Raw genomic sequence first — 20,868 nt, 5'->3', positions numbered from 1 at the left:
AAGAGGAAATGTTACAGGTTCAATGACATTGACTGCATACTTTTGACACAGTCAGCTCAGCATTAATTTTTTTTTTCCTCTTACTCTCTTTATTTTCAGCCATGCAGTTAACCAAGTTGGGCAGAACTTTACATTTGTGCTTACAGACATTGACAGCAAACAGAGGTTTGGATTCTGTCGCTTATCTTCTGGGGCCAAGAGCTGCTTCTGTATCTTAAGGTAGGTCTGTGTTTTGGCTTTTGGCTGACTCTAGGAACCAGTGTTTGACTTTGCTGTGTTACACTGCAATTATAATTTCCAGCTGTTCAAACTTATTTTCCTATCTGGTCCTCAGAGTCACTGCTCTTCTGCAGAAGTGATGCAAAGTATCTTGCACTTGGAGTTCCTCTGTAGATAAGTGTATTTGTTTGTAGTCAATGTTCTTGAGTTAACAATGTGCAAAAAAAAAGGTCTCTGCAGTAATGTGATATGACATAGCATGGTGGCAGCTGTTATTGTTAGCTGTCACAGCTGATCTTGTTAAGACATTTTGTGGACATTTGTATATGCAAGTTTTATTAACAAAGCATCTGTTGGTAACTGAGAGAATGTCACTGATGCTGTCCACATCCTGGAAATTTGTATGGGTGAGCTTTACTCTGTTCCATTGAGGTGTTTGTGAAGTTTGTCATAATAAAGACTGTTGTGGAAGCTGGGAACAATGCATTTCACATAAAATGGGCAAAGAGGCTCTATCAGAGTGGGTTTTGGTGACCTCCCACGGACATGTTGAGTTACAGTCTGTAATTTTCTTTTTTCATTTGCTGCAAGAAATGATGCAAATAAAATCAGGTTTTTAGAGATTTTATTAGATCCACTAAGAACTCTGTTAAGAATTATGGATTGAAGATTTATACACGGCCGCCAGCCTGTTTTGTTTTAAATGGTCTGCCTTGTGCTTTCTGCATATCAGTGAGAAATTGGAAGTTTTGGAGAAATAGCTCAGGTAAAGATAGCTCAGATTTGATCTTATAAATAGACTGATCCTTGCTCAATCAGTCACAAATGAGGACAGCTTCCTCTGTGAGCAATTGTAGACATCTGTCTCAGTCATTTCTGTTTTGCTTCTCACGTGAGAAAATCCAGTGTAAGAACAAGAACGTGCCTTTGTCCTTTGGATACCATGTGTTGCACGTGATGGAACAGGACCTTCTTTATACATGTTACTGAGTATGACCCCTCTGGAGAATGTCAGGGTCAATGTGGTAAAATACAAGAACACCTATCAAGTACAAGGATGGATTGCATACAGCAATGCCACAGAGTAGATTCTGGGTTGATTAACAGGTTTAAAATGAGTGTCTGTGCCATTTGTGCTGGCATTAGGCTGGTGAAGATACCAGATGTGTGTTGCCATGTACTGCAGCATTATACTGATGGCAGTGGTCTAACTAGGCCTTCATTGAAGAAGCTTGGCATTTGGAGAAATTATTGTGAAATCTACCAAAATTGCTACCTGACTGTGTAGGAGGCAGGTGTTTTCTGAGTATTTTCATTCTTTCTTTTCTCTAGTTGACAATTCAACTATTATTAGTGATGGCAATCCAGCAATTGGGACCATGTACTGAAGACAGGAGGGTATTTCCATAGCTCTTTTAGGGTGCTGATTCACTCTCATATGGGAAGTGTCTGATTATGTAAAGTAACTTTTCTTGATTAAAGACAAATTAAAGGGGAAGCACTTTAATAAGAAAATCTGAATGAGGAGTAGTGTGAGTCCGTTCTTGATCTCTCCTGGATAAGAGTTCTTTGCTGTCAGCTCCCTTATGTTGAGTGAATGCCAGGAAGAAATGGAGGAGTTATGTTGTAGTTAAATGCCTTCTGCTTCAACTCATAACCAAAAAACAACAACAAAAAAGAGACTTCCGTGCAGTTACAGCAGTGGATGAATTGGAACTCCTGGTTTCATTCCTATCACTTCTTTCTCCCGTGAACTAATGAGAAGATCAAAGTTCATCATTAATGCACATGCCAGTAAGTTTTGGAGGACAATTAGTAATGTAAATCACCATTACACAGTTTCACTTGCTCTGTTCCCAGGTCTGCAGCACCTGTTGTTGATGTGACTCTTCTCAGTGTCCATTATGGATTAAAGGATGTTGCATGGTAAATGGATGGGTGAAAACATGTTGAAGAATGTCAGAATGAGACAAAAAAGCAAGTGGGGATGAAAAAATGTTTATTTGCTTTTCAGTGACAGGTTGGATGACAGCAAGCTTTGAGATGATGATTTTTATTATTAGAGACGATAGTCATGTGTGTATGAGTCAGACATTTAATGGGTCTGGTCATGGTATAACAGTTTGGAAGAATTCATCACATTCATCATCACAGATTCATTATTGAAGAGAAACAGGAAGAAAAGGAAATCCATTTCAGTCAGCCAGTGCTATAAAAAAAATTCTTCAGCAGTCAGGAAGCACAGTTTAAAGCTAGGCGCTATTTGGAGGGCCAGAAGGCAAGGTCTGGACTTGGAGTTTTAAAGTGAGACTTTTTCATGTAGATGCAAAGTACAGTAAGGCACTTCTTGGAGTTCAGTAGCAATGATTTTATCAAAGTTATCCAGGATGTGGCTCCTGTGGCCAGCAGAAAGGCAATTCCATTTGAAAGAGTAACTCTTTTGGCTGTTTTAACCAGTACTGTTTAGAAATCTGCTTTCCAAGGTAGTTTTCATAGTTTTGTTCCCCCTGTGGTTAGCATCGTTACACACATCTATGGAAATCTTAGATTAAGTTTAAAATCTGCATCATTGAGGTGTTCCACGATATTCTGTTAATGTAGAACCACTGCGTTTTGCCTCTGTTATTCCGTTTCCTCTTTTCTTCAATTGATTTCTAACTGATCATGGAACTACAATGATCAAATGTGGTATTGTAGCACCGGTGACAACTTTCTGCGTTTCAGACAGCAGAGGGCGGACAAAAGCACAGAACCAGTGTCACGGACGGTCTGGTGGGGTTTTGGAGGTTCTAAGCGATGGAGTGAATTAGGAAAAACCCACAAGCTCATGTATCACACATCAAAATCTCCTGGGTGACTTGGTTTCTGGACTGCCATTTTCAATGCAATATATTACAAAACGTAGAATCTGGTTTTGAAGTATTTTCTCTTCCAAATGATGAATACATAGAAAGTTGAGAGCTTTTTTTTTTTTCCCTGAGATTTCATTGAAGGAATTTGCTGAGATGAAATGAATCCTATTGGATATGCATTAAGAAACTAATTTGTTGTTGTTGTTGTTGTTACTAGAGGTTTGCTTTAATCTAACCGGTAATGTCCTTTCATTAGGACAAAAGAGTCTGGAAGATGGTAGAGTTTCAGAATTTGTTCTTGATTTGCTGTTTCCTCCTAATTACAGTTACTGAAACATAAATGACCTACGAGTGATTAAAAAAAGGACAGTATAAATTTATTTTTCTGCTTTCTTATACTCTTAAGGTATATAGGTACATTCTTATTCTTAAGATTTTTGCATGCTGAGGCTCTTAATTTTCATGTCCTCATTTTTTGATGTTAGATCTCCTTCCTGGTTTGTTCATTTTTTCACATTTCTAGCAACTCCAGCTGTATCAAGGTGTCCAGAAGCTGGTTTGTTGGTTCTGTTATGGACACTGTTGCTTAGTGGCTCAGCTCTATTTGCTTCTTTGGCTGAGTGCTGTTATCCAGAACTCTTTAGGCTTTGATGGATTTCAACATTTTTTGATGGAAAAGTAATGCATAAACCAGTTTGTATTGGTATGAGGAAGTGTACTAAAGGAGTAAGGTGTTTTATTTTGCAATCTGGTTTCTCAAAGTTCAAGTGGACAAACATGTACGTGGTCTGCTCATAATGGGAGATAGTTAAAACCTCATAGCTGAAATTACAGTGAGTATGATGCTTCCACTTGTGCTGCTTCTAATGGTTGAAGAAGGGTGAGGAACATGACAATAGGGTATATACAGCTGTGAGGAGACTGCTGAACATGTGAAATCCTAAATTCTGTAGAGAAATTGGAGCATGAAATACCTTTATATCAAGTTCTTGTATGAAGACATTACTTAAAAGTGCATTTCAATTTTCTTTGTAGCTGTTTTTTTGTCCTGACATTTAGATGTTGTAAAATCTCAGACTCCTGACAACTTCGTCTTTCTGTGCAATCAGTTCTGCTTTAGGAATGTAAAAAATGTTGTTAACTCGGTCTGAATCCTTTTTTGATACCCTCATTGCAGAATGTTTATATAATAAAGGGAACAAGTTGAATTTTTAGAAATATTTTTATCTTTTGTCTTCTGAGACATTTCCAGAATTCAGGGGAAGGACCCAGTCAGTGGTGCTTGAAAAATTCTTCAGGTTCTAAACAGACAGAATCCAGTCATTTCTTTAAGTGCCTGTTTATTTTATACTCTTGACTATTTGAACTTTAGAATAAGCTATGTGTTCATGAAGCACACTGCTTTGAAATAGAAATAGTGCCAATGTTGACTGTATGGTAACCTATTTAAAGGTATGGACTGCTTTAAATGTGTTAAGTCAGTGTAATGATTTCAGATTATATAAGAGAATAAAATGGTGGCCTGAGTATTCATATAGATAAAAAGAAATCACAGGCCTGTTCACCAAGTTGACCCTAGTATTAAACATGTGCTTCTCTTATGGCAACATATTTTTGAGTTTAAAAAATACATTAAGCCTTTTATCTGAGGAATAATAGACTCCCAATGCCCCAGCACTTCTACAGCAACGCTAATAAAACTGGTTTTAACATTTTTGAAGAAATTTACCAGGTTGTGTAAAAGATCACATTCTTAATCTAGTCTGGATTACTAGTATGTAACAGAGTATTAAAATCTATGAATGGTTTTATCTATGATTCTCCACTGGTTGTATTTAAATATATTTTCCAGGATGTCACTAATCTCCTAAAATACGATGATTCACTATTTATTAAGTTACAAGATTACACAGAATGTCTCTTCCAGTTCTCTGTTTCAGCAGAAGTCAGACTCAAAAAAGCCATGGCCATCAGCAGCCGGTGGTACTTGCCCATCTGTGCAGATGAATATGTCACCCTTTAGCTGCAGTTTCTCCACAAATGTGATTTTGGTCAATTTAATGCTGTATTTGGTTTACAAAATTCCCCTTTTCCAGGTACTGTACAAACAGCTTTGGGAGATGTTAGGTGAATGCAGTGTTAGCTGTTCATTAGGTGAATGTTAGGCTAACTGATCCAAATTGTTTAGCCCTCAGAGGCTGCCTATGTGCTGATTTTCCCCTTCCTATCAAAAAGAGCAGTAGCAAATAGTAGAAACTTTGAGAACGTGTCCTTTGGTGCCTGCCTGGGGTGATGGTAGTTCCTGCCCCAACAGCAGTGGAGCAGCCCGTATTCCCTGGAATCCCTGCGATTGGGAAGGCTTATGTGAAGTAATCAGACCTAGTGGACCAGGACTCTCATCCTGTAACCCTGTCATAGGTACCTCACAATTGTTTTCATTAATAACCATCAGATTTTCTTTTTTATCTGTTAAACTGTGGCCCACAGCACCTATTTCTGCTTGAATGAACAGTAATGATAGAAATCAAAGAGTTTTGTCTTGCTTCAAGTTTTGTTAAAGTAAAAAAGAAACAAGAAAAAACCCCAATCTCAAACCTAACTTTGCATGGTTTGGTTTTGCTTTGGTTCGCAAACTTCCTGGGCAGAGTTGCAGATTTAGAGAAGGTGCCACAACCATGTGCAACTCTGATTTCAATTTCACTTAATTTGAAGTTTTCACTGGGTATTCAGCTTTTGTACCCAAAATGAAAATCATTCTTCTGAAGTGAAATGCAGAAACATTTGTGTGGAAATCCCTGTTGGCCAAAATAGCTAAGCTCTGCACCACTCTTTTTCTAAGATAAAAAGAAATGAATCTATAATAGTTTGTGACAGATGGCAGAAAATGTAACTAACTGAATGTGATTCTGTATGGAGTTATTTGAGGTTTTTTGGTGTGATTTGTTGTGAGTTCCTCTCCTCCCCCCTTCCCTTCCCTTTGATTGCAGTCTTTGTCCATTTATTCTTAGGGTAGAATAAGATTTCTGAGCAGGGGCCTCTCTTGTGGTGCAAAGTGAGAATTGTTTTTAATTGAGCAGAAACATGTGGAAGGATCAGGAATATCTCAAGGGATTACAGAAAAATTCCAAATTTGTACTACTTACAGCTTGTGTTTAGAGCAGGGTCTGCTGGGAATAAATGTTAGTTAGTGTGACCTGTGACCTTAAAAACTGTTGACATGGATTTCAGCCAGAAACTAGCCACAGAACTCCTTTGTTAAGCTCATTCATAGCTCCTTGAAAACTCTAGTCAGTGAAAGTTGCCAGCTCAAATCTAAGGAAAGCAGAGCCCTTTTTTTTCCTCTTCCCCCCCCCCGCCCCCCCCTTTTTTTTCCCATGCTTTGGAAACAGTGGCCGCCCCTTAACCAGCAAGACTTCTTTAATGGGACTGCATCGCCTAAACTTGATTGGAATTGACAGCTTCCTGGCTCAGGCTTGCCAACTGGCAGGGCATTGATGCATAGGGGACAAACAGCTTGAAGGGCCTGTGTACACTGTTTGTGGATGTGCCTCTGCAGTGCAGCACACTTCTGTTGTGATACCTTCTAACGTAAAGGAAAAAGTCCCAAGCCCTGAACACTGCCTTTAGTTCCACAAAGCTTCCAGTTATCTGAGGGAGAAAATCAGATTGGGTATTTATTGATACTGGATTCCAACCACTTTTCCAGATGACTTTGCTTACAGCAGAGAGGATTTTGTTCATGGTAATGAGTCAAGTTGGAGTAATTCAGCTCAACAGAAGTTAAGCCTATGGAAGTTTCATAATAATCTATGGAAATTATTAAATACTTTTATTGGAAAGACTGATAGATTTTCTTGTTGCTGTTCTGAAATGTTCCACAACTGCTGTTTGTGAAGGAGTGTTTTGCAGATTAATAAGGAAGGACATCCCATTCTCACTTTATCTGGATGAAAGTTTGGGACATTAAAAAGCACAGATTTATAATGCATGTTTTGAACTAATGTTAATAGGAATTTTCTTCTGTGGACTATACAGACTCTCACATTAAGGACAAATAATTTAACATACTTTTTAACAGTCTGATATAGGGGAAGGCTGAGCCTTAGAATTCTTCTTGTTAACTAAGAATTCTTAAAGTTCTTAGCTGATTTACAGTTTCTTCATGCTTTGCGTTTTTCCTTTGCATACGTAAAAGTAAATTTATAGGGAGGCTATTTTGTGCTTGGTAAGAAAGTAAAGAGTACTCTTTATTTGCTGCACAGTCAAAACCAGGGCCTTGATCAGACTGCCCGCTGCTTTGAGGAGCATGTAACTCAACTGTTGTTCAGGCTTTTCCTGTTTTCCCACTTGTGGGTTGTATAGGGGTGGTTGCTTTTTGCCTGGTTACCATTCACAGGTGTTCATTTAGAGAAGAACAACTACAGGGTTTGGGTGTTCTATTTGTGTTGTGTCCCTCTGCCCCATAACCAGTCTTACCATTCATACAGGCCACTCAAACAATTGGAGGATGGAGAAGGGAACTAGCACAGAGGACAAAGAGGAGTGCTAAGCTCTGCACCCCATTTGCAGTTCCACAGATGCCCTGAGTGTTGCAGGTGCTCAGCTGTCATCTGAAGTACTTTACTGTGGCTTGTATGAGATTGCTGCTTTTGTCCATTTATGTGATTTTATTTTCTAATTACTGTTTAGAAGAAGTTTACGTATTACTCACTTTTTCGAAAGGAGAGGAAGAGAGCTGGTAATGAAACTAGGCTTGTCTGCAGCAGCGGAGGAATATCTTTTGCTAATTTAAAGTTGTAATTACAAGTCTAGGCTGCAAGCAGTGACTGTGCATAACCCCAGAGCAGAGATAGCCTTTAAAAAAGACTACCTCTTTTTCCACCCAGTCTCTCTCCCTCTATATCTTGATTTTTTTTTTTTTCCCTTCCCCATTTTGCTTCGGTGTGGAAATATTGTTCTCTAATTAAATAAGAAAAAACTCCAGGCTTTATGAGGATTTGCTATAGTTGTATGTTGAATAAAATGGCAATAAGCAAAATCAATGTTTTGCTTCCATGTGTATGTACATGATCCTTTCAAGCCTTGCAAAAGATGTTTGGTAATGGCTGGAAATGATATGGAAGACTTTTTGGGCAGTCTGTTTGGTCCTTGTGGTGTATCGACCTGGAATCCCTGTACTACTTAAAACGCTTCGGAGATGAAAGGAAGTAGCAAACTGGTTCTGTTAGACATTGGCAAAGGCCATGAAAAATACATGTATAAATCATGAGAAATTGGATCTCTCTGATTCAACAGTACAACAAAATTGTACCTGATAAAAATGTTGTTATTGAGCCTCTGCCTTCTTCATAGATTTTTTGGTATTGGTTTTCTAGCAGTGGATTCCACAAATGCATTAAATATAAGTAGGAGCTGAAGTTGCAGACATTTCTCAGTTCCTTTGCATGGACCTTACAGAGAACAGAAGAGAGGGCAGGCTGGACTCATGGCTGGAGTCTGACTTTCTTTCACAGAAATCCTGCTTTCTTACAAGCTTCAACTGAAGCAAACCAGTTTGACTTCCTCTCCTGTGTATGACAGGAAATTGAGCTGAAGTGGCTTAGAAAATGTGAGAACGCCATGAATGTAGTACTTGGGGTTGGAAGGGTCTCCTGTTGTTGCAGGCATTTTGCTTTAACTTGACATGTTTATAAAACAATTTACATCTTAGAAGTTTAGGGGGTTTACCCCTGCTGATTTGCTTAAACAGACACTGGCTTTTATTTTCAGTTACTTGTCAGAATTTATACGGAAAAGTGATGAACCTAGTGAAAAGAGAGCTTGACATCAATTAAGTTTAGCTATCTGCTCTGTGTTTCTTCTTTCTGATACACTCTTTCCAGTTTAGTTTTCCCAAACTTCCTGTGGTTTTTCTTTATTGTCCTTACACATTTTACAAGATAGAGACGAGCTATTTAAAAACACTGTTCCAGGAAAAGAGGAATGGAATTTTGTATTACATCTGCTTATTTGTTGCTTGCCGTTTGCATCTCTGCCATTAAACTTTCAGACTCTAGAAACTTACCTCAGGTAGTCTGTAAGGCTGGGTTAGCATCTTGTTTAAGCATCTTTAAATATCAAGTTATCCAGTATCTGAAGGGGGCCTATAGGGACGCTGGAGAGGGACTCTTCATTAGGGACTGTAGTGACAGGAGAAGGGGTAACGGGTTAAAACTTAAACAGGGGAAGTTTAGGTTGGATATAAGGAGGAAATTCTTTCCTGTTAGGGTGTTGAGGCACTGGAATGGGTTGCCCAGGGAGGTTGTGAATGCTCCATCCCTGGCAGTGTTCAAGGCCAGGTTGGACAAGGCCTTGGGTGACATGGTTTAGCGTGAGGTGTCCCTGCCCACAGCAGGGGGGTTGGAACTTGATGATCTTACGGTCCTTTCCAACCCTAACGATTCTATGATTCTATGATATTATCTTCCTGAAACTATATTCTCTGCAATACTCGATAAAATACACTTACCAAAAAGTCTGTAAAAATAAGAGTATGGGATAATGCATTTTCTTCCCTGTCCTGTCATTAAAAAGCTTCGATTGAAGTTTATTCCTAGGTTTTTTTGGCCCTCTTATTGATCATGAATGAGCACAATCGTTATTGATCATGTCCCTTAGTATGTGCACTCATCTTTTTTTCCTTTGCCTACATAAATTTATAGGAACATGTACATGTGCAAAAAGGTTCTTTGTGTATTTTCATGTAAAAATGCGCGAAAAAGAAGAGAGGTTTTGTATATGTTCATGTATAAATGTCTGCTTAAAGAGCAGTGTCACAAACCGAGTTGTAAAGACTCCAGTTGATACTGTATGAGGCTTGTATTTTCTATTTTAGTAGTACGTGCAAAGCGTGTACAGTATTTCCTCTGAACTGTTTGGTTTTCCTTTGAAATTGTATACAGCCACATTGCAGTTGCAATGATAGAAATGAATTTCGGTGATTTGAGTTTTAAGACCAACATTGCAGAGAGTCAATTCCACTGAACTCATAAATAATGAATTCTTAATTTCAACTAGATGTAGTCAATAAATAACAAGTTAGTAGGGAAAATACTGAATGACCCGGAGTGAAAAGCTTTGGAGTTTTCATTGTGGTGTCAGTAGGTCTGCTACAGGCTTTGCTAGCTTACCTTTAGGTTTTAAAGCATGGCTGAATTGGTTTAAATATTTTTGTTGAAATTTAAATAAGGTAGAACCTTGCTAACCTGCACACTTTAGGATCACAGGTGCCAAAATGGCAAGCTGCATGGCTGGCCCGGCAGAAATGGATGGAGTTAAGGCTTCCTTCCTCTAGCAAGTTCCCAAATACACTCAGTAGGTTTGCTATATTAAATTCTATTTGTGTTACTTATCATAGTAGCAAAGTGAATCCATCAGGAAAAAGGTACTTTGTTTCTTTTTCCAGCCTTTTTTACCCTCTTGTTTCACCTTTATGTACATTTCCAAAATGTTACTGGTTGTACTGGGTCCTCTAGTTGCAAATTACCTGATGTTGAAGTGCATTAAAACTCAAATGCTAAATGCAATAGGAAGAAGATTAAGAAAGGCAGATAACATTACAAGTTCTGTACTCTGGATTTTTCTGTAATGACAAATGCTCTGAAAGAGAGAAATGTCTTTTAGGGTAATGTCAGGACACTGGCTACATTGCTTTAAAATGAATTCTGGGCTTTCATTGTGCCTTGTTATGGACACCTTCATTCCTGTTTTGTGTTCACTGGTGACACATGCCTTGTGGTTGGAGTAGGGGATGCAAAGTCAGATGAATGTGACCAGCTGCTGCTGCTGTTTGAAGGAGAAGTTCCCCTCTGTTTCTATCAATTTTTCTTTTATTGTATTTATGTCTTTGTGCAAAACGTGAGGTTTTATCTTGATTGCAAAAAGAAAAATAAAGGTAGCATGCTTAAGGCAACCAGTTGAGCCGTACTTGCCCTGGTCCAGCTGGGGCAGGACGTGTGCCTGGAGTAATGTGTCAAATACATAAGAAGTTGGTTCGTAGTAAGAAAATAAGTTTTTCCCACTGAACTTCCCGGATAAACCGGACCTGCTGATGGATAACTGTGTATGTGAGCTGTACCAAAAAAAGGTACCTCCTCAGAATTACTTATATTAGAAACAGTAAAAGTCAAATTTTCAATAACCAAATTTACATTCCTTCTTACTTGTAAATAAGAGGTTGCAAAGACTATCGATATGAGTACTTGATTTGGCTGCTGTTCAACCATTTTTAATTGTTCCTAGGCGGTGCTTGGCATTGGAGAAAAGATGTTTTCGTTTTGGTTTTCACTGTATGTGTGCATATATATACCTCATTAATTGAAAGTTTAAGTGTTGTCCTTTAACACTGGTGTTTATTTCTGTACATATTGATTTTGGTATCGAGCCTGAGCTGTGTACTTGCATTAATTTTATAGTGGGATAAAGTTATACCACTTTTGAAGTTAGTGGCAGCCACAAAGTACTGGGAGCTGTTTACAAAAGAGTCCCATCGATTCCTCTTTTCTGTGGAAGCATTCAAGCAGGAAGACCTGCACAGTCTGTTTGGCACAGTAGCTGCTCTCAGCTGGCCTCGTGCCCTCCTGCTGTTAGTCAGGGCAAAGGATGTGCCAGATCCCGGGTTGTAACGGAGCAGAGCCTGCCTGCAAATCTGTTTGTAGTTAGCCTGGGGCCTTTTGGCAGCAGACTACAGCCGATTGATTTAGTTGCAATCCTTTTTCCTTAATATTTTCCATCTGGCCAACAATGACCTATAAAGACAGACACAAAACAGAGTTTGAATTATGAGGAGCGTAATAGTAAAATGCTTCCAAATCTCACTCTAGAACCTGCACCAGTGGATCCCTGCCCCTGGGTAGTGCAGAGGGGTTTGTTCTAAAACACTGTTGCAGCAGCGGTGGTAAAAAAAGCATTGTAGTTCTGAAGCTCGTAATGATGTAATAGGGAAATGTACATTTCAGTTAAACTCTAGATGTGTTTCCCTTCTTGCTCTTTCTTGCTTTCTATTGATCCTGAGTGGGAAGTGAAATGTTGTCAGTGTAAGCTTCCTAAAATGGTGCTGTGCCAGGCAGACAGGGAGCAAAGCAGAGATAGGGAGGACAGGGATGGGAATATGGGTGTGTGTTACAGCTGAACCTAGGACAGTATGGCAGCACTTTAAGGCACATAGCATCAGGTTTGGGGAACATCCATTCTCATGGATGTGAATAAGGAGGTGATGTGTCCCAGGCTCTCAATTCTGCAGGCATGGGTTAATGCTTTCCATAGTGAGCTGTGATCTGGGCTGTTGGTCAACTCTCCCAATTCTTCCCAATTGTCAGAGCAGAATTCTTGCCATCTAGGCCATTGCTCTAAGTCAAAGGTGTTATTAGTTTGTCTCACCTGTGGCATCCAAAGCACAAGGAGTCTGTGCCGTATATTGAAACACTTGGCAGTTTGTTTCGTCTTGTAAGGTAATGTTGCAACTATTCAAAGTCGCAGATCTTTAGAACCTAGAACTCTGTATAGTTCTCTTGAGGGGAAGGGGTGCTGCGTTCTGTATCTTTTGTTTCTTCTGTCAATAGACATTTTCACTTGCTGACTGAAAACAATGATGAGATGTGCAGGGGCAAGGCAAGGAAACTTCTGCTGCCCTACGCTGAGTTTACCACAGATTTCAGTTGCTCCATACATTTCCTGAACCTGTTGACCGTATAAACTAATGCAGGGCTCCTACCGCAAGTTGCTTCTCTGCTGACAGTCCTTTCTGCTGACAGTTCTTGTTTCATCTCGGGCTGCTGCCTGCTGCTTTTCATCATAGTGGCAGTAAAATGGGGGATCCCAGTTCAGGCATATTGTGTTCATGGAAGTGCAGTCAGAGGCACAAGTATGTTGGCATCAGGGCACGTGCTGTAAAATAGAGCATTCCTTCAGGAAACAATAATAATAATGTATAGTAAGTTCTATAACTTATAAAGAACTTATAAATAAATTAGTAAGTTATTAGTAGTATTAGTAGTAGTATTAAAAAGTGAAGGGCAGTTTAATAGCATAAGGAGTCTGTGTAGAAGGGAGGAATGAATCCTTATGGTCATTTTGGGTAATAGCTAAAGGTAAGGGTGGATGGGTAAAAGATTCATCATTGATATTTGGTTGAAGAAGAAAGACCAGTTAGGATTTTAGCTGTCTGTTATAATATTCCATGCATGATTTTTGGTCTTCCCCCACACCTATATCTTAAGGTAATTCTTGTCAAAATAAATAACTTTAAAACAAAAGAAATCCTCTTGTGTAAGATCAGAGATTAGATTTCAGATGGAAATTGGTTTTCAGATGAAATAGTTACTGTCATGTAACAGTCCTGGATTGGAACTGTCAGTTGATTTAACTGAACAAACCTGATTGTCAACTGTCAGTTGATTTAACTGAACAAACCCTGGGTAGTTTTTATAGCTGTGATAGGTGCCATTCATTCTGAATATTCCCTCTCGGAGCAAAATATTAGGATATTGGGGTAGTGAAAGTAACATTTCTGTGCTGTTGTCCTGCTGTTTTGGTTTATCTGTGCTGGTGTGCCTCTGGGAAATGAAGGGTTCTGAACTCAAATTTATTGACATTAACTGGTATCATTGGAGTTGTGAAAATGCGAAACAAGAACAGTATTTGCTTTCAGAATATGAGTAAATCTACAATATAAAGTTAGTTAGGACTTAAAACTACTTCATCTTAACACAGGATCCCTTAAAATGTCCCCCTCTCCTCCCTTCTCCTCTTCCCTCTACGTGACCACTGCAGGGCTATGTGAATTTAACTGCCTTTTAGTGAATTTAAGGAATAGTGAAGATGCGTCAGAGGAAGTTTATTGCAGATTTTGCCAAAGCCTTAATCTTGACCGCAAGTCAAAACGCTTTTGTAACATATCAGTGAGAAGGATCACAACAAAAAATGTCAAGTGCTAGTAACACTAATGTATTGCTTCTGGTGGAATTGGAGAAAGCTGAGAACGCTGCATTCTAGTCCACTAGTTCCCTGGGCTTGCCTACTGACCAGAAACCAATTTTAATTAATTAATTAGGGCTTCATGTCACACCTTCTTTAGTTGCTGAACAACTGTAACAGAAGTAATTAAATCATGTCACTTTTTATTACCTTTGGCCCTGGCTGACTGGCTTGGAAACTTCCATTTTAGGGCTAATACAGACCGAATTAGCGCATCACCTTGGGGAAAACTCAGTTCCCTGGCATCAAAAACGTATTGAGGAAGTAGTTAAAGTGGAAGATGGATAGATCTTCTCTTCCACAAACAGACCACTTTTGGGTTGCTGTCTGAAGGCTTACAAAGCATGTCTCTCAGGAATGAGACCATCCTGTACTTGCTGACAGATGTGTACAACATTCTCCCAACGAGATTACATGGCAGCTTCCTCCTTCAGAAATCAAGATGTGGCAGGAGCCCTCTGGTTATGCAGTGGTAATTGGAGAAGCAGGGGCTGTTCTGAGAGGTAGAACTGCTGAGAAAAGCTGCAGGAGTTGACTTCTGCATATTGTTTCAATAGAAAATGTGATTCAGCCACACTGTAATAATAGGAGAAAGGCTTTATCTGGGTTCATTTGAGGCAGTGTTGTCTGGACTCTGCACAGATCTGAAATAGAAATCTTAATTTGTAACCTCAGCTGTTAATGAATGTGCTTGATAAGGGACAGATGTTCCTTCAGACTATACAATACAAATATTATTTACCTTACAGGAACTTCCCTCAGTGTGTTTTAGAATTAATTGGTGCATCAGCTTGAGCATTCAGAGACTGTGGGCAATCTCCTGTTTTAATCATTTGCTTAAACTGATGGTTAGACAAGAAGTCTCATAAAGAAAAACTGTGCCCTCTCACCAGTTAAAGGGCCAGAGAGTCTTTTCTGTTCATTTGTGTGCGTGTTTCAGGAAGTTTGTTGATCTGGCTCATCAGCCCTGTTTCTGCAGGTATAGAGTCAAGTTCTGTCATACATCCATAAGCTGCTTTTTGCATCTAAATGGTTGTTGTGAAGCCTAAGACATTGTACATTGTGGTCACAGACAACCTGAAATCAAATATCGGACTCACTGACATGATCCTTAAATAGTCTTCAGTTCGAGGACTGTATTCACATCTTGTATTTCCAATGCTTATTTGCTGTAAGTAAAGTGATTCTTATGTGACTAACCCGGTTTCTCACATTCCCAAATTATGAATTTCAAGTGCTACCATAGCACTGAAATAATCATGAATTTCTTGCTTGCCTGTTTGAACTGTGGGTGGGTTTGAGTTTAATTTTTATGACTTGCTACCAACTGACTTTGGGACCAGACTTTATTTATTATTAGGAGGCATGTCTACTACCACTGAATATGTGAGGATTTCTTCACAGGAATGAAGTTCCTGCCCTTTGCAAGGGAACTAAGAAAGATCTTGCTGCAGTTAAGCTTGATTCTTGCCAATAGGAAACAACAGGAGAATATTCCAGAGCAGGAAACATATCATTGATTTCTTCTCTCTCTGTTACTGAAATATGCTCATTCTCGACCCAAATTTTCTCTCAATTTACTAAAATACAAAGAATCAACGTAGTATCCTAGAATGTTGCCTTATGAACATACAAGGATATGAAGCTGAGTTATCCAGCTTTGTTTCTTCGGTGTTGGAGTGAAATAATGCTATGGGGGTGGTGGTGGTGGTGGTTAGAAAAAGGAGCCACTGCAAAACCATCTGGGCTTACCAGTTTTTCTGAGGATACGTCTTCCCTGTGTAGTCAGAAATGGGATACTTCCTGTGTGATCCTGAACTTTTCCTGTATTTATTGATATGATTCTCCAAGCTTTTCCTCAGTCAGCTCATGGTGCTGATCCATTGGACTGGGATATTTACCACATGGCGTGCTTTTAGTAAGTAGATATTCCTTTCTGTGCCTCAGGGCAATTAATTCTTTCATGTGACAGTGTGATTAGGCAGGGAAGACCCTGGCCTTCCTCCTATGATTTAGCTAATTGATACTTTCCTTCCTTAAATATTATTCTGACAGTTCTTGTTATTCTTCTCTAAATGTATCTTCCTGTCCTACTGAGTTGTTCTTTCCCACAGATGGGCATTGGTGCTACACAAGGCAGATACTTCTAGAAGTGTAGTGTGTTGGCCTGTTGGGAGTCATCCTCTGAACCTGCTACAGTAATGGTGTGCATGGCTTTTGAGCTGTGTTTATTACATTCAAAATTTCTTAACTTGGAGTTTTTGGCACTCAGACCCTTTTCTGTTTTTTCTCCTTAAGTTAAGCATAGGTTAATGGCTGATTCAAAATGTTTGGGTGGAAAAACCAGTCCTGGTTCAAGAACAAAAGGCCCTGTGAGAGACAGAGACTATAGAAAGCACAACTGGTGCTCAGCTTCAACTTTTAAACATGTTGAAGTTCTTAAGTAGCTGAACAGAAGTCCCTGCCAGCCTTTCAGTGGGGCTCCTGACCACAGAGGTGCATAAATTTTATCTTCTCTTCAGGAATTTATTGGCATTACAGATGGTGATACAAAATATGTGGAAGCCCTGAGGCTTCCAGACCCACTGCAGCAGTGCTCTGCAGCATGTTGTGTGTTTTGCTGATAGGGAGCGTGTTTGATTTAGAATAAAAAGTTCATAATTCTACCGAAATTTCAGCTGAAACTTTAGTCCTTACTAGAGGGCAGAGCTGAACAAGCTTGTGGGGTTGGAGCCTGTAATGAAAAGGAGCTGTTTCTCTGGTCAAGGTAAAAGGGTTAATTTGCATTGGGATGAAAAGGCTGTTCAGGATCTACTATTTCAACCTGTGATAGACTTAGCAGTAGTCTTTGATCCCCAAATGAAATGTGATGGATTTCAACTGATGCCAGATGTCTCAAACCTAGTGGGATCTCAGATTGTCTGCCACATCCAGAATTCTCTCTTCCAGCACTTTCATGTGTGCTTTTAGCCGTGGGTTGAGAAGAGAGATTCCTTGACAAGCTAAGCCTTTGGAATCCCTTCTCTGTATTGTCACTTCAGGGGTGATCTTTAGGCTCTCATGCTGTCTAATGCATCCTACTGTTTTAAAATCAAGCCTCGTGTGCCAAACTCCTCTAACTGCTTCATAACGGAGTTTTTTTTAAGTTCAGGAAATTTAGTGCCAGAATAATCTGTCACTTTTCTCAGTTTAAGATTGTTCTCTGCCCTCTTATTTGCTAATCAGAGCATTTACCCTGGCCAAGTAAAAACATTGTTCAGTATATCCCTGTTGACATTAAGTGGAACATAATCATTGTCTTTTTAACTCCAAGACTATCTCGTTGCATTTCATAAGCCTTACTGTACACTGTCAAGCACTTCAGTATATCCATCTTCTCACCAAGGCTGCTTTATGGGCTGTCCTTTGCTTGTGGTTTTAATAAAGACATGATCGTTAGTGTTTGCCTTATAAATGCAAACAAACTTCTCATGTACCTTTATTTCATGTCTCTACTTTGGTCCTTTGCTCTTGAGCATGCTTGAAAAGTTTCTTGCTTGGTCTTAAACTAAAAAGCCCCAAAGATACACAAATTTCCCTTTGGAAAAGGAACAAGAGACATTATGATTGTGTTAGGGAGTTCATGGAACTTCCCATTTAATTTTACATCTACTAAACACCATTGGTTGTATTGTCATTATTATTTTCTAAGATAATGCCCTTGATCTCCTAGAGTTAATCATCCTGGCATGCTGAATTTGAGGTATACCTGGTCAGACCTGCCTATATTAGCTGGCTACAGTAAGAACTGCAGCTTTCTACTCCATGAAAGCCTTGTGTAGTAGGGCTTACACTGCTGTAAAGCTGATCAAATTGCACAGTTCTTCTGTCATCAGCCTGTGCCCCAGGCTTTAGAGATGTATGTACTCTCCAAAATCTACTCACACTTCTGCATTTTGTTTCAGCAGACCCTAGGTTTTTTGCTTTTAAATGAATTCCTTTCTCTTTTCTCTGTGTGGACTGACTGGAGAAATATCACTTGGCAAGTTTTCCCAATGGTATGAATAACTTGTGTGTTAGAAGTTAAAAATCTTTGATTTTTAAAGAGGAATGATCTACCAGAGGGAAAACAGAAAGTCCCCAGCAACAGACCAGACCTTAAAGCTACTTCTGAAATACATTAAGCACAAACTAGTCTACCATAAAATTCAGTAAACTTCCGAAAATTTTGCAGTGGTCAGTAATTCACAAGAAAAAAGCCTGACTACTGAAGATACTTAATTTTGTATGTTCTAAAATACGCCTGTATTTATGCGCCTGTGAATGTGCATTATCTTTGTACAGAATATAGGATGTTAATGCATGGACTTTCAGCCGAAAGATACGTATTCCTATTGTCCAGTTTGAAGTGTAATGCTCCAGGTAGTTAAAAAACAGATTCTGCCTGTATAAAATGCTTTCCAGTGGAAGTCCAAGGCATGTTTTTCATGGAAAAGCTATTTCTTTTTCAGCCTGTAAAATTCTGTTGTTTTCTTCCTTCTCAGAGGGCTCCCACTTGAAGCGGGGCGTTCACTGTGTGCCGGCTTGATAGGTGGGTGCTTCATGATGTTGCATACTGTAATGCTAAAGGTCTGAATTCATTTTATTTACATAAATTCCACAGTGCAGCTGCACTGGACTTCTTTTTTCCTTCCTCCTAAGGTTTTAGAGTGACCACAAAGAATCTGAGAGAGGGTGACAGCTTCGTCAAACTCAGACTTCAGTTCCATTTGCGATGTCCCAATTAGATGTTAGCACACTAACAAAAGCCCCTTGGAATGGTTATCTCAAGCTGCCCTTGCACTTTGTAGCTTGCCTAAAATGTAAAATTGTTACATCATAAATCTCTTTGTCACAGTTTTCTGGCTTGGTGTTGCTGAAGGGGGTGTATTCAGCGCCTCTGAGCTGTCTTTTGTGAGAGGTGCTGCTGCTGCGTTTCAAGAGCCACTGTGGCTGTTTGGGGAGCAGTTGGGTTCAATAGTGGCATTTAGTGAACTTGGGAGGCTTTGTGCAAGAGAGACTTGCTGTAACTGCTTCTCCTTGGTCACACTGGGTGGAAAAACAGGAAAGACAATGTTTTAATTGACTTTTATTATTAATACACAGTGGCAAGTCACCAAAGTAAGCACTTGCTATTGACAATTATACTATTAAGATGCCCCATAAGATGAGGTGCACAAGTTCGGTGTGAGGCGGTTCTGTGGGGTGAAAGGCTTCTGAAAAATGTTCGTGAGTCATGTGCTTAAGCTGCAGAACTTTTAACTGAATCATGGAAAGATCACTCATGGGTGATAACGAAAGAGAAGTTGTAACAAAATTGGAGAAAATGCAAAAAGGCAAGAAATCCTGTGAGTGAAAAAAGGAAAGGATTTGGGTGGCTTTCCAGTGTGGAAGAGGCACTTACAAGCGATTGAGGTCTAATGCAGAGACAGAACTTTGAAATAATAAAAACCCCAACCTGATGTTCAAAAAGGCTGTTGGCTGATGCTGTGGAAGGTGAGCCTGCATCTCATCAACATGCACAGATGTTGCTGTGGAGATTTGGGGTATGTGTGTATGTGTTTAAGCTTACAAGTGTGAGAATGTGTCAATAGTCTGTGTCTAGAAAAGAGAATAATGATGTACTGAGTTTCATAAGGTGTAGGGGAAGACACACTGGAACACATAAATGGCTGAGCTGGGAATTTAGCCTATGGAAATTCCCAAATGAGCACAGAGATGCCTTGGTGCTTTCAAATGTGTTTTGTAAAAATGCTGGAAACATTGAGGGAGATGAGGGGGTAGGAAAGGAGGGGGAAAAATGAATACTGTATTCCTGCAAGGGAAATAACAGGCTCATCTCTCCTTGAGAAGGGGTTATTTAAAAAAGATGTAGTTAAATGACTTAACTTGGTCTTAGCTGTTAAAAATCAAGGTGGAATTTGGGCATCATTTAAAGGGAAATCACACTTTTAATGAAGGGAAGAAGTCTTCTGATGGTTGTACTTTTGCTATTTTAATTGTATCTGGATAAACCCACTGAAGAGCGTGGTGCCTGCAAACAAAACTTAGTTCATCATTATAGACTACAATCAGCATTATTAACTTTTAATAGAACATGAACGGTTGGTACGTTAATAATAGTGGTAGTAATAATAACAATAATTAACTCCATCTTTTTCCAGTTTTGCTGGATCTTACTTGAGATTTTGATCTCATATATTAATCACATAAGGACTTGAAGTGTGGGACAGTGACGTTGCTTGGAGTAAACATGGAGAGTGAGGAGTACGTACACCTAATGGTAGAAGTCACTCACATCATGTGAGCATGACCATGCAAGGAGAGGTGTTTCTCTCATTAGACCAGCACTTTGGCACATAAGAACCTGCTGGGCTTTGTGGTGATTTCACTGCCTCAGCTAAGGACCAGGTCATATGTGTTTTGCATTAATTATTCAGAGTCCATGAACTGAAACACCAGTGTGTTTTACTGACACATGCACAAGTTGTGCTGGCAGAAGAAATACTTGGCCTGAATTTCCTCTTCCTTACACTTTTGTCAATCAGGAGGATTTCCAGTGCAGTTAGTGATGATGCCTACTATGGTTTAAGTAAAAGCCAAGCTCATTATTGGCAGAATTAAATATTCCAGGCCACTGTAGGTTATTGTATTAAACAAAAGGTCAAGATTCAGGAGCCCCCCAAATCCAATCCTGGCTAATACAGACAGATTTTGTGAGCCTGTCACTACAGCGAAGCATGCCCATCTGTAAAATGGAAATGAC

The 20,868-nt window shown here is 39.4% G+C and overlaps 1 protein-coding gene across 6 annotated transcripts in view; it reads left to right on the top strand.

The window, feature by feature from the left end:
* Positions 1 to 20,868, top strand: part of DENND1A (DENN domain containing 1A) — a 189,819-nt gene that overhangs the window by 56,303 nt on the left and 112,648 nt on the right. For all 6 annotated transcript variants that reach the window (XM_061476666.1, XM_061476663.1, XM_061476665.1 and 3 more), the window contains exon 5: positions 100 to 219. In XM_061476666.1, coding sequence (XP_061332650.1) covers positions 100 to 219 — 120 coding nt within the window. The remainder of the gene's footprint in view (positions 1 to 99; positions 220 to 20,868) is intronic.

Source organism: Pezoporus flaviventris, unplaced genomic scaffold (genome assembly GCF_033815535.1).
Source record: "Pezoporus flaviventris isolate CSIRO_AGI_PZ_B2104156 unplaced genomic scaffold, CSIRO_AGI_Pfla_v1 ptg000097l, whole genome shotgun sequence".
In the NCBI taxonomy this organism is placed as follows: Eukaryota; Metazoa; Chordata; class Aves; order Psittaciformes; family Psittacidae; genus Pezoporus; species Pezoporus flaviventris.
Note: the sequence above shows the minus strand (reverse complement) of the source record. Positions and strands in the feature narration are given on the sequence as shown.